This window comes from Neoarius graeffei, chromosome 22 (genome assembly GCF_027579695.1).
Source record: "Neoarius graeffei isolate fNeoGra1 chromosome 22, fNeoGra1.pri, whole genome shotgun sequence".
NCBI lineage: Eukaryota > Metazoa > Chordata > Actinopteri > Siluriformes > Ariidae > Neoarius > Neoarius graeffei.
In genome coordinates, this window is record NC_083590.1 from 7371648 (window position 1) to 7384924 (window position 13277).

General features: G+C 44.0%; 1 protein-coding gene across 2 annotated transcripts in view; it reads left to right on the top strand.

The window, feature by feature from the left end:
- LOC132870596 (NACHT, LRR and PYD domains-containing protein 12-like) overlaps positions 1 to 13277 on the top strand; it is a 108324-nt gene that overhangs the window by 76153 nt on the left and 18894 nt on the right. For both annotated transcript variants that reach the window (XM_060904292.1, XM_060904293.1), the window contains one exon: positions 4669 to 4842. In XM_060904292.1, coding sequence (XP_060760275.1) covers positions 4669 to 4842 — 174 coding nt within the window. The remainder of the gene's footprint in view (positions 1 to 4668; positions 4843 to 13277) is intronic.

Genomic DNA, 13277 nt, shown 5'->3' on the forward strand with positions numbered 1-13277 from the left:
AGGTGCATATATTATTACTCAGACATAGTTTGAATGAGATAATGATCTGAGAACTTCAGACTGTGGAAGTGTGACTATATTTTCTATGTTTAACCTGAATGTTAGTATTAGATCGAGGGTGTGACCACCATTATGGATCGATCCTATGGCATTCTGATTAACCCCTACTGAATCTAAAATGGACACACGCGCTGTTTTTTCAAAGGGTCTTAAAATCTCCGGCAACTAAAGCTTTGTCTAAGGAAATAACCAGATCTGAGAGAAAATCTGCAAATTCAGAAAGAAACTCAGAATATGGCCCCGGGGGCCTGTAAATAATAAGTAACGGAATTAACCGGGTAGACCTATTTTTGGAGGCTACATACATTATATTAGTATGAAGAACTTCAAATGTATTAAATTTATAACCAGGTTTGTGTGTTACACCTAGATAATCATTATAAATAACCGCGATGCCTCCTCTGCCAGTTAGACGAGGCTGGTGTACAACCCTGATTCCAAACAAGTTGGGACAAATTGTAAATAAAAATGGAATGCAATAATTTACAAATCTCAAAAACTGATATTGTATTCACAATAGAACATAGACAACATATCAAATGTCGAAAGTGAGACATTTTGAAATTTCATGCCAAATATTGGCTCATTTGAAATTTCATGACAGCAACACTTCTCAAAAAAGTTGGGACAGGGGCAATAAGAGGCTGGAAAAGTTAAAGGTACAAAAAAGGAACAGCTGGAGGACCAAATTGCAACTCATTAGGTCAATTGGCAATAGGCCATTAACATGACTGGGTATAAAAAGAGCATCTTGGAGTGGCAGCGGCTCTCAGAAGTAAAGACGGGAAGAGGATCACCAATCCCCCTAACTCTGCACTGACAAATAGTGGAGCAATATCAGAAAGGAGTTCGACAGTGTAAAATTGCAGAGAGTTTGAACATATCATCTACAGTGCATAATATCATCAAAAGATTCAGAGAATCTGGAAGGATCTCTGTGCGTAAGAGTCAAGGCTGGAAAACCATACTGGGTGCCCATGATCTTCGGGCCCTTAGACGGCACTGCATCACATACAGCCATGCTTCTCTATTGGAAATCACAAAATGGGCTCAGGAATATTTCCAGAGAACATTATCTGTGAACACAATTCACCGTGCCATCTGCCGTTGCCAGCTAAAACTCTATAGTTCAAAGAAGAAGCCATATCTAAACATGATCCAGAAGCGCAAACGTCTTCTCTGGGCCAAGGCTCATTTAAAATGGACTGTGGCAAAGTGGAAAACTGTTCTGTGGTCAGACGAATCAAAATTTGAAGTTCTTTATGGAAATCGGGGACCCGTGTCATTCGGACTAAAGAGGAGAAGGACGACCCAAGTTGTTATTAGCGCTCAGTTCAGAAGCCTGCATCTCTGATGGTATGGGGTTGCATTAGTGCGTGTGACATGGGCAGCTTACACATCTGGAAAGACATCATCAACGCTGAAAGGTATATCCAGGTTCTAGAGCAACATATGCTCCCATCCAGACGACGTCTCTTTCAGGGAAGACCTTGCGTTTTCCAACATGACGATGCCTAACCACATACTGCATCAATTACAGCATCATGGCTGTGTAGAAGAAGGGTCCGGGTACTGAACTGGCCAGCCTGCAGTCCAGATCTTTCACCCATAGAAAATATTTGGCGCATCATAAAACGGAAGAAGCGACAAAAGACCTAAGACAGTTGAGCAACTAGAATCCTACATTAGACAAGAATGGGTTAACATTCCTATCCCTAAACTTGAGCAACTTGTCTCCTCAGTCCCCAGACGTTTACAGACTGTTGTAAAGGGAAAAGGGGATGTCTCACAGTGGTAAACATGGCCTTGTCCCAACTTTTTTGAGATGTTATGAAATTTAAAATCACCTAATTTTTCTCTTTAAATGATACATTTTCAGTTTAAACATTTGATATGTCATCTATGTTCTATTCTGAATAAAATATGGAATTTTGAAACTTCCACATCATTGCATTCCATTTTTATTTACAATTTGTACTTTGTCCCAACTTTTTTGGAATCGGGGTTGTATATAACTGTATCCAGGAGGACTCGCTTCATTTAATGCTATATATTCATTTGGCTTAATCCATGTTTCAGTTAAATAAAGTACTTTAAACTCCTGATCAGTAGTGAGTTCATTAACCATTCGTGCTTTAGATGTAAGAGATCTCATATTTAATAGCCCCACCTTTAGATCAAAGGTGCTGGCAGCAACTGTACAGTCAGTATGATCGAATTTTATATTGATTAGGTTACTGGAACAAACTCTCTGAATATTTCTACCTTTTTGTTGAGCTCGGGGAACAGACACGGTCTCAATGTAGTGGACCCTGAGTGACGACTCTGTGCAGCTAGCAGACAGTCGGTTTAGCCTGTTCGTCTGCTCCCTGGCCTTGGCTCTGGATTGTCAGAAATTAACTAGGCCTGTTCTGAGACTATGACCTATGCTGCAGGAAATGAGAGCAGCACCTTCCCGAGTGGGATGGATAACATCCCGCCCTAACAGGCCAGCAGTGCCCTCAAAATTAGCCCAATTATCTATAAACCCCGCACTGTTTTCAGAGCACCACCTGGACAACCAGCAGTTCACCAACCATAACCTGCTGTAAGCTACATCACCACACCCCATTGGGATGGGGCCAGAGCATACTACAGCATCGGACATCGCCTTCGCTAATTTAAACACCTCTACAAAGTTACTCTTAGTAACCTCAGACTGACAAAGGCGTATATCATTAGCTCCTGCATGGATAACTATCTTTGAGAACCTGTGCTTGCCTAGGACCCTAAGATTACCTGCTATGTCCGGCACCCTGGCTCCCGGTATACACCTGACTAAAGCTGCTGGTGCCCCTAAAGGCTGAGCTAATTTCACGTGCCGTATGATAGTCCCCTATAACCAGAGCTCTTTCAGGTTTCTCAGCGGGTGCATCACTAAGGAGAGCAAACCTGTTCGACATGTGATGCGGAGAGGAGTGGTGCTCCCGTGGGCGAGCCTCAGCAGTAGCTTTGGCTCTACGCTTATGCTGTCGAGTCGTCACCCATTCGCCCCGCTGTAAGGGCTCTAATGCCAGAGTTGGGGGATTACTAACTCCACCTAGGACATCCAGACTTTCCCCTACAGAAACTACACTGTTCTCATTCTCACTGGCCTTCTCTAAAGCCTGGACACGCGCTTCTAGCACTATAGTCTTCTCCATCAGAGAGCTAACTAATCTGCACTTATCACAAATAAAGCTATCACTAGCGATGGAGGAAGAATGACTAAACATCCTGCATTTGGCACACTGAACAGGCTGAAGGTGTGTCATGATGAAAAGATTCACGTACCTTAGTTGAAGATCTGTTGATATTAAAGCAGATCCGATGTGGATGGCCTCCACTTGTGGTCTTTACACAGGAGGGGAAAAAAAAAAGAAAGCCTTCCCGTGTCGACATTCTTCTGAAAAAAAGAGAGAAAAAAACAGAAAAAGGAAAGCAAAAGTACAATAAAAATGAAGAGGATACTGGAAAATTATTTGTAGAAAATTTTTTTAAAAGATTAGTAATTAACGCCAACACTCACGGAAAAAAATACTTGTCGCAAACAACTGGAGGAGGAAGATTGTTTCTGTTCACTGCACACTAATGATTTGTCAGAGTCTTTGGGTCAGATGGACGTATGTGAGAAACTGCAGCACAAAACGGGACTTGATCCGACTGCAACGTGTCTGAACTCACTGTGAAATTTACTACAACACTAACGAATCCCACAAACTGCACCTGAGACTCAAACTAACTGCCCTCTGTGTGAGCAGCAGTGACATGGTGGAAATGATCTCAGGAATACAGAATTTGAAACAAAAATGAGGCGTTAATGCCAGAGAACAGATGCAGGAAAAAATTGAGATGAAAAATTGGCTTTTTTAAATTAAAAATTAAAAGAACCACAACAATCCTTCTGTTCATTTTGGATTATTCAAAATTATTTATTATAATAATGTTATAGTCCATTCCATTCATACAGTAACACAGAGCTACGTAGAGAACAGGATCAGTAGGTGTGTGTATTCTGTCCTCAACGTGTGTGTGCATCTATACACGAACTGACAGATAGCGAACAAGCTTCCAAGAGAAAGTCAGAGGCTGGAGTAAGATTGAAGTGTCTTTACTGTTGTCATCATTCTCTTGAACAGATTTCTTTGTAAAAAAGCGATGCTTTCCTGGACACAAATGAGGGATGGAAAGTAAGATAGCTGTAGCTGCACTCTGATCACATGTAATTTGTCAACTACAGGGTTTCCCTCTTTGTTTTTCCTGGGCTATGACCTGACTGCATCACATGACTAAAACAACCAATGAAAAGAAACAGCTAGTAGAAATTAAGGAAGAGTGTGTTACCCATAAACAACCACCAGGTGGAGAAATACCAAACTAAATACAAAGTTATACAAAGCATGACAGTGTGTATGAGAGGAGACCACAGGGCACGACCACTACGCTCGGTTTTATTATATAGATCTCATTAAAATCGTTCACAAAAATGACTAATCCATGGGAACACACACTCTAATTTAAAGACACACAAAGCAAATCTTGATGTTCATAACTTGTGGCAGTGAAGTGTGTCTCATTGTGTCTCTGCAGGTTGTCGCATTGTGGTGTCTCAGATGAAGGCTGTGCTGCTCTGAGTTCAGCTCTGAAATCAAACCCCTCACACCTGAGAGAACTGAATCTGTCCTCTAATAAACTCGGAGACTCAGGAGTGAAGCATCTCTGTGCTGTCCTGAAAAATCCTCACTGTAAACTGGAGAAACTGAGGTAAGATCATCTCTGTGAGAGTCACATGACCTGCTCCTCATTAAGACACATTCTCTAATAGTGAGACTAAAGCAGAGGTTTTAGCTTCATCAGTGTCCTGAGGAGGAAGATTGTTTCTGTTCACTGCACACTGATGTTTTTTTTAAAAAGTTCAAACAATGCTGTTTTTTTTCCTTAATGTTTCTAAAAGATGAGCCCCCAGTGTGATGAAAACAACACACTCTGTGTATTTTGTCCAAACAGTATGTGTTTGGTAACAATTTGAATGTTTTGTTAAAAAAAATTAGTCAGATAAATGTAAGGGACAGTTAAAATGAAACCCAACAGGACACACAATCCTCTCGCTCCAGTGCAACATGTTCAGTGTCAGATGAAACTAGAGAAGCTCTTTCCACTGATACTGAACGCATCACCTCACTCGAATGAGCAACACAGAACCACTCTCTTGTGGACCCACCACCCACAGGAGGTACAGTAAGGGTCCGGTGCATTGTGGATCGGGTGGCAGCCAAAGCGGAGGCCTTGGCATACTGATCCCCAACTGACAAAACTGGCTTTTGGGACATGGAATGTTATCTCTATGGTGGGGAAGGAGCCTGAGCTTGTGCATGAGGTTGAGAGATACCGACTAGATATAGTTGGGCTCATTTCGATGCACAGCTTGGGCTCTGGGACCAATTTCCTGGAGAGGGGTTGAACACACTTCCATGCTGGAGTTGCCACGGGTGAGCGGTGCCAGGCAGCAGTGGGGCTATTGGTAGCCTCCCAATTCAGCGCACTAACATCGAAGTTCTCCCCAGCAAACAAAAGGGTCATTTCCCTGCGCCTTCAGGTCGGGGAATGGTCTCTGACTGTCATTTGTGCTTATGCGCCAAATAATAGTTCAGAGTACCCGGCCTTCTTGGAGTTCTTGAGTGGGGTACTAGACAGTGCACCACGAGGGCACTCCATTGTTTGACTGGGGGACTTCAACGCTCATGTGGGCAATGACAGCGAGACCTGGAGCAGTGCGATTGGGAGGAATGGCCTGCCTGATCTGAACCCGAGTGGTGTTCTGTTGTTGGACTTCTGTGCCATGCACGGTTTGGCCATAACGAACACCATGTTCAAGCATAAGGGTGTCCATAAGTGCACAAGGACACCCTAGGCCATAGATTGATGATTGACTTTCTAGTTGGTGACTTTCTAGTTCAGTGGTCAGCCCAAACATGTAGTGAGGGTATGCTGGGAACATCTGGTGGAGGTTCCTGTCCATTGGATCTTCAACTGCCACCTCCGGCAGAGCTTCAGTTGTGTACTGGGGGGGGGGGATGGGGACATTGAGTCTGAGTGGACCATGTTCTGCACCTCTATTACTGAGGTGGCCATGTGGAGCTGTGGCCGCAAGGTTGTTGGTGTCTGTCGTTGCAGTAATCCCTGAACCCAGTGGTGGACACCTGTGGTGAGGGGAGCCATCAAGCTGAAAGAGTCCTATTGGGCTTGGTTAGCCTGTGGTTCTCCAGAGGCAGCTGACAGGTACCGACAGGCCAATCGGAACACTGCTCTGGCGGTCACTGAAGCAAAAACTCTGGTGCAGGAGGAGTTTGGTGAGGCCATGGAAAGCGACTTTCGGTCAGCCTCGAAGAGAATCTGGCAAACCATCTGGTGGCTCAGGAAGGGGAAGCAGTGCTGACTGTTTACAGTGGGGATGGAGTGCTGTTGACCTCAACGGGGGACATCATCTGGTGGTGGAAGGAATACTTTGAGGATCTCCTCAATCCCACCTTTATATCATCTGAGGAGGATACAGAGTCTGAGGGCGCTTGGGAGGACTTGCCCATCACAGGGGCTGAGATTGCCGAGGTGGTTAAAAAGCTCCTCGGTGGCCAGGCTCCGGGGGTGGATGAGATTCGTCCTGAGTTCCTGAAGGCGCTGGATGTTGTTGAGCTGTCTTGGCTGACACGCCTCTTCAACATTTGTGTGGAGGTTGGGGACAGCGCCTCTGGATTGGCAGACTGGGGTGGTGGTCCCCCTTTTTAAGAAAGAGGACTGGAGAGTGTGTTCTAACTATAGGGGGATCACACTTCTTAGCCTCCCTGGGAAAGCCTATGCTGGGGTGCTGGAGAGGAGAGTCCGGTTGATAGTCAAACCTTGGATTCTGGAGGAACAATGAGGTTTTTGTTCTGGTTGTGGAACACTGGACCAGCTCTTTACCCTTGCAAGGGTACTGTAGGGTGCATGGGAGTTTGCCCAACTGGTCTACATGTGTTTTGTGGACCTGGAGAAGGCTGTGTCCCTTGTGGTGCCCTGTGGGGATGCTTCGGGGCCCACTGCTGCAGGTCATTCGGACTCTGTATGACCAGAACAGGAGTTTGGTTCACATTGCCAGCAGTAAGTTGGACTCATTCCCGGTGCATGTGGGACTCTGCCAGGGCTGCCCTTTGTCACCGGTTCTGTTCATAACTTTTATGGACAGAATTTCTAGGTGCAGCCAAGGGGCGGAGGGTGTCCGGTTTGGTGGCATCAGGATTGCGTCTCTGCTTTTTGCAGATGATGTGGTCCTGTTGGCTTCATCAATCTGTGACCTACAACATGTGCTGGGATGGTTTGTAGTCGAGTGTGAAGTGGGTGGGATGAGGATCAGCACCTCCCAGTCTGTGGCCATGGCATTCAGCCAGAAACAGGTGGTGTGCCTACTTCGAGTCAGGGAGGAGTTGCTACCTTAAGCAGAGGAGTTTAAGTATCTCAGGGTCTTTTTTATGAGTGAGGGTAGGGGGGAGTGGGAGTTGGACAAGATGGATCGGGGAAGCGTCAGCAGTGATGCAGATGCTAAACCGGTCTGTTGTGGTAAAGAGAGAGCTGAGCCAAAAGGCAAAGCTCTCAATTTACTGGTCTATCTACGTTCCCACCCTCACCTATGGTCCCAAACTATGGGTAGTGACCGAAAGAATGAGATCACGGATACAAGCGGTCGAAATGAGTTTTCTCCGCAGGGTGGCTGGGCTCTCCCTTAGAGACAGAGTGAGAAGCTTGGTCATTTGGGAGAAACTCTGAGTAGAACCACTGCTCCTCCACATCAAAAGGAGTCAGTTGAGGTGGTTCGGGCACCTTGTCAGGATGCCCCCTGGACGCCTCCCAGGGGAGGTTCTTTGGGCATGCCCCATTGGGAGGAGACCCCAGGGCAGACCCAGGACACATTGGCGAGATTACATCACTTGGTTGGCCTGGGAACACCTCTGTATTTCCCTGGAAAAGCTGGTGGAGGTGACCGGGGAGAGGGAAGTCTGGGCTGCTCTGCTTAGGCTACTACCCCCGTGACCCAGACCTGGATAAGCAGCAGAAAATGGATGGATGGATATATATTTTAAAAAATGCCAATGCAAAGGCTGTATAATACTTCCTTTCTATTTAGGACAGTTGCTGAAACAGGATTATTTTCTCATGTTATTTGCCATTTTCACCTCATTAGATAAGACAGATTAGATAAAACTTGATTGATCCCTTTGGGAGGGTTCCCTCAGGGAAATTAAGATTCCAGCAGCATCATTACAGCAGTGATTCTTGAGAGTCAGGACAAAACATGTCCCACATAGACAAGTCTTATTTATATTAGTGCTGTCAAGCGATTAAAATATTTAATCGTGATTAATGTCGTGACTGTCATAGTTAACTCGCGATTAATTGCAATTTAATCGCACATTTTTGTCACATGAAAAACCATTGTAATTCTCTTATCAGCATAAAGTGAATGGGCTTGCTCACCGTTCGAACTACGGGGGTACTCGGGGGATCCAATCGTGTGTAACAGGAAGCATTTGCATATCCGAAGTGTTGTTTACATCAAAGATAAAATAAACCGATATGACAACGACTGCTGCTGCCAGATTGGGGACACAAACTAGTAGAAAGGAAGTGTGCCAACAGCGGAGATCCGCGGTGGAGCGCGCGCTTGTCTCAGAGCGCGCGATGGAGATCCGCGCTCTGAGACCAGTGCAAGCACCCCCCCCCAAGGGAAAAAAGGGACCCCCCGAAAATATCGGCATAGTTCGAACACTGGTTGTACCAATTTTATTTATTTATTTATTTTTATTGCAGAGCATAACACGTCTTGTCACAGCCACTGCAAAGTCGGGCTGGAGCCGCCGATGGGAAAACGAAAACTAATCCGAGCACCGTGGCTCTTCGTCCCGGGGCTAGCGCGCCCTGCCCGCGCTGGTTCTTTGGGGGGAGGGCAGAGGGCTCTGGCTGTGCGGGGCGTGGCATTACAGTCTAGCTCAGGCCTATTCAAATGGCGGCCCGCGGGCCACATGCGGCCCACACGCGACCCAGATGCGGCCCGGACGCGGCTGACGTGATGCGTCACTAATTCCGTATAGGCCAATACCACGAGTCTCCAAAACTTAGTACATGCATTTTCATTACCTGATAAAAATAAATAGATAATATTGTAATAATTATTTTGCACGTTTGTTATTTCCCAGCTACTGTTAACTCAGTATGTTCAAATGGAAACAACAAATAGCCTATGCATACTCTATCAAGTGCGCGGAAAAGCGGAAGAGTGGTATGTGTGGAAGAGCGGAACTAGCGACACTAGCAACATATGAGTCCCTTGCAACATGCTGCATACAAAGACGTGCTGTATTTTAAGCTAGGCACTGTTTAAAAAAAGAAAGAAACAAACATGTCTCTCTCTACATGTAAGCGAAAAATTGAGGACGAGAATCGTCGATTCAACCCAGCATGAACTGAGAAATATTTGTTTATTTTGCCGACTGCCAACGCCAAACCAATGTGTTTGATATGCAACGAATGCATTTCTGTGCTAAAAGATTACAATATTCGGAGACACCACCTGGAAAAACACCCAACATTCCGCGTGAACTTCCCGGAGGGATCTGCAGAGAGGGCTGCTAAAGTACAGAGCCTGATCGCGTCTTACTCTCGGAGCACGACAACCATGGTAAGAGCTTGCACCTCTCAAGAAAGAGCTACATCAGCATCTCTGAGGGTAGCTTGGATTTTGGCTAAAAAGAAAATGCCATTCACCGTCTCCGAAACAGTGAAAGAATGTGCGTTGGCCATGGTGGAGGTCATAAGTGACGAAAAAATAAAAACAAATGTGGTGTCAGCTCTCAAAAACGTCCCCTTGTCAGACACCTCTAACAGTCGTAGAGTAGAAATACTTGCTACCCAAGCATTTGACTCACTGCTAAATGATCTGAAAAAAGCTGACGTGATGTCTGTAGCTGTAGACGAGTCAACAGATCAAAGTGATACAGCACAATTGTGCATATATGTGCGCTTTTATGATGGCACAATCTTTCGAGAGGAGCTGCTCGGCTTACTGCCGTTAGAAGAACACACAACGGGCGAGGTGATTTTTGACAAAATTTCATCTTTCTTCAGGGACAACGGTCTGGACATGAAACGTGTGTGCATGCTTGTGACTGATGGGGCTCCATCCATGACAGGCAAAAAAAGTGGGTTGGTAGCGCGTTGGTCTGCTATCTCACCTGACTTGAAATATGTGCACTGCATTGTGCACCAGGCAGTGCTGTGTTCAAAGCTAAGCGGGGAGCTGAAAGAAGTGATGGATGATGTGATGGCTATAATTAACTTTATTCGATCCACGTCAAGCCTCCAACATCGCTTGTTCCGTCAGCTGTTGGCAGAAATGAATGCAGACCATTACGATCTCCTTTTGCACAACGATGTCCGATGGCTGTCCAAAGGCCGAGCACTGGATCACTTCTGTCATCTCCGAGAGGAGATAGCGGTTTTTCTGCGCAACAACAAGCACAGGAAAGCGCATATCCACTTGAATCGCATGCGTGATGATGCATTCATGTCTGCTGTGTGCTTTCTAAACGACATATTCAAGCATCTGAATGACCTAAATTTGGCATTACAAGGCAGAGATAAAACGGTCATTGATCTTGTGGAACAGATGAGGGCATTCCCCGTCAAATTGGATCTTTTCGCCACTGACCTTACAGGCAGAATGTTGCATTTCCCGACGCTCCGCGAATACATCGCATCCCCGACACAAATCACAGACGTGATGAGGGATTTCATTGCAAAGCTGAACGAAAATTTTGCTGCTCGACTGGATGGACTTGCTCTGCCCACGGAGGTTATGGCCTTTGCCAGAGACCCATTCACTGCTGCAAAAGAAGGAGACTTATCTGCCAGAGCAAAGCAAGCGGTCCCTTCCATCGACGAGGGTAAATTCATTCTTGAACTTGTTGACATGCAGTCATCTGCTACCATGGCTGGGGTGCTTCGCAACGATGGGCCAGCAAAGTTCTGGAGTGATTTGAACTCACACCAATTCCCCAACACCAAGAAAGTGGCAATCTTCGTGCTCAGTATGTTTGGATCAACATACACTTGCGAATCGAGCTTTTCACATGTGAACGCAATTAAGAACAGTTATCGGTGCTCCCTAACTGACAACAAACTTCACCAGTGCCTTCGGATTGGGTTGACATCTTATGCACCAAACATCACAGATCTTGTGCAAAACAAAAAATGCCACTTCTCACACTGAAGGCAGCAGTGGGCTAATGTTCTGTTCAGTAGCCTAATGAACAGTGAGAAATGTTGATAAATGTTGAATTTTTTGTTTGTTTAAAATAAAGGGCACAATAAAGAGTGTTGTTCAAGTGAATTTTGATTAGGCCTCTTCAATGTTGGATTGAAATATAATAGACATAATAGAATATAGGGCAGGCTAGACATTATTTATTTTGACATAATAATAATAATAATAACAATAATAATAATAATAACAATAATAATAAATAGATAGATAATCGGCTGTGCCACTTGTTAGTGACCTCGGAGAACTTGTGGCCCAGCTCAAGCTCTTGGATTCAAAATGTGGCCCAGAAGGAAAACTAATTGAATAGCCCTGGTCTAGCTGCTATCGTTTTTCTAAGCAAAGTCTCTGTTCCAAGTTCCTGGCAGTTTCAAAAGCTTATGAAAAACCTACATCATGTCACAGAGCGTTAATCTCGCAATAAAAAAATTATTGCCATTAAAATTGAGTCAAGTTAACGCGTTAATAACGCGACATTTTTGACAGCACTAATTTATATAAAAAATAAAGAAATTAATAATGATTGGCATACTCACAAAGTTAGATCTAAAGGAATTGTGAATACTGATGTTACGTTTTAGCATAGATAATTACTTTTTTGGGGGATATTTGTTTAAATGTATGACCAGTGGTTAGACAGCCCATGTGATTTCTCTTGTCCTCAGCAAGAGGTCACAATATTCGTCAGCACCAAAAAACTTTAAAAACCTCTACAATTGTGAAAACATTATCAAATCAAAGATGAAGGTTATAAATGTATAAAACAGTGCATGCCGTGAACATCTAAAAATAATTTCCATAGAAATTTGCCTATCAAAGTTGTGTCCTCTGTTTCCGTCAACTCTGTCAGATTTTTTCATAAACCTCATTAAATCAGGCAATAGCATGGTCAGCTATATCCCTGAGGGTCCCTTTTCATTCTCCTGGCTGTGGTGAATGTATCATTATCATATATGGTCTGGTATGTTTGACATTTTTTGATATTTTAGATGAACAATGTCAATTTTCCTATGGTCACAGCTGGAGCGTGTCAACAGCATCTCTCCATGATGATACTTTTTATTAAACCATAGTGGATTCAATGAAGTATTTTATTGAGATTATGGAGACAGGTAGCAATAGCCAAAAAACTAGCTAGCTAGCTGCAGTGAATTTTTTTTCTACAGAGGGGAAAAAACAGGCCATTTTGTCAACTCCGTCAGATTTTGTCTGACGGAGTTGACAAATCCACCAATAACCACTTAATGTGCTAATATTATACTATTTTTGAACATAGTAAAGGAATAGAATGTTATTTTAGGGTTTTATCTGCACAATCATGTACATGTATAGCATGCAATTACATTATTTTACAATATGCTTATAATTTTGTAGAGTACTTATTGAATAATTTTTTTTATCAGCTTATTATTGAATAACTTTCCAGCATGTGTGTTATATATAGCACTTGTCTACATGATTGATTGATCATAATCATAAAGGTGCAGTCTGTAGTTTTCACTATTGAAAATATACACACTGGCTTCTTATAGAGCGGGGAAGTTGTTCAATGTTGCCTTTTCAAATCCGGTTTACTTGGACCATCAGACCAAAAGTGCACCTGTGGTAATTTTGTCTTGATTATATTAAGACAGGATCCATAGGCTATGTGTCCAGAATGCCACAGCATCCTGTCTCTTTGACTCGGACAGTGTGCAAAACCCTGCCTTTCCACCGTCATTAGTGTAATACATTCCAGTACAGTGTTATCTGTGGCAGATTTGTCCAAAACAGACACATCTTCCAATCAGATGCTAGATACTGTGACATAATAGAAGGGCTTCAGAGCACAAAATGAAGAGAAGCGGTAAAG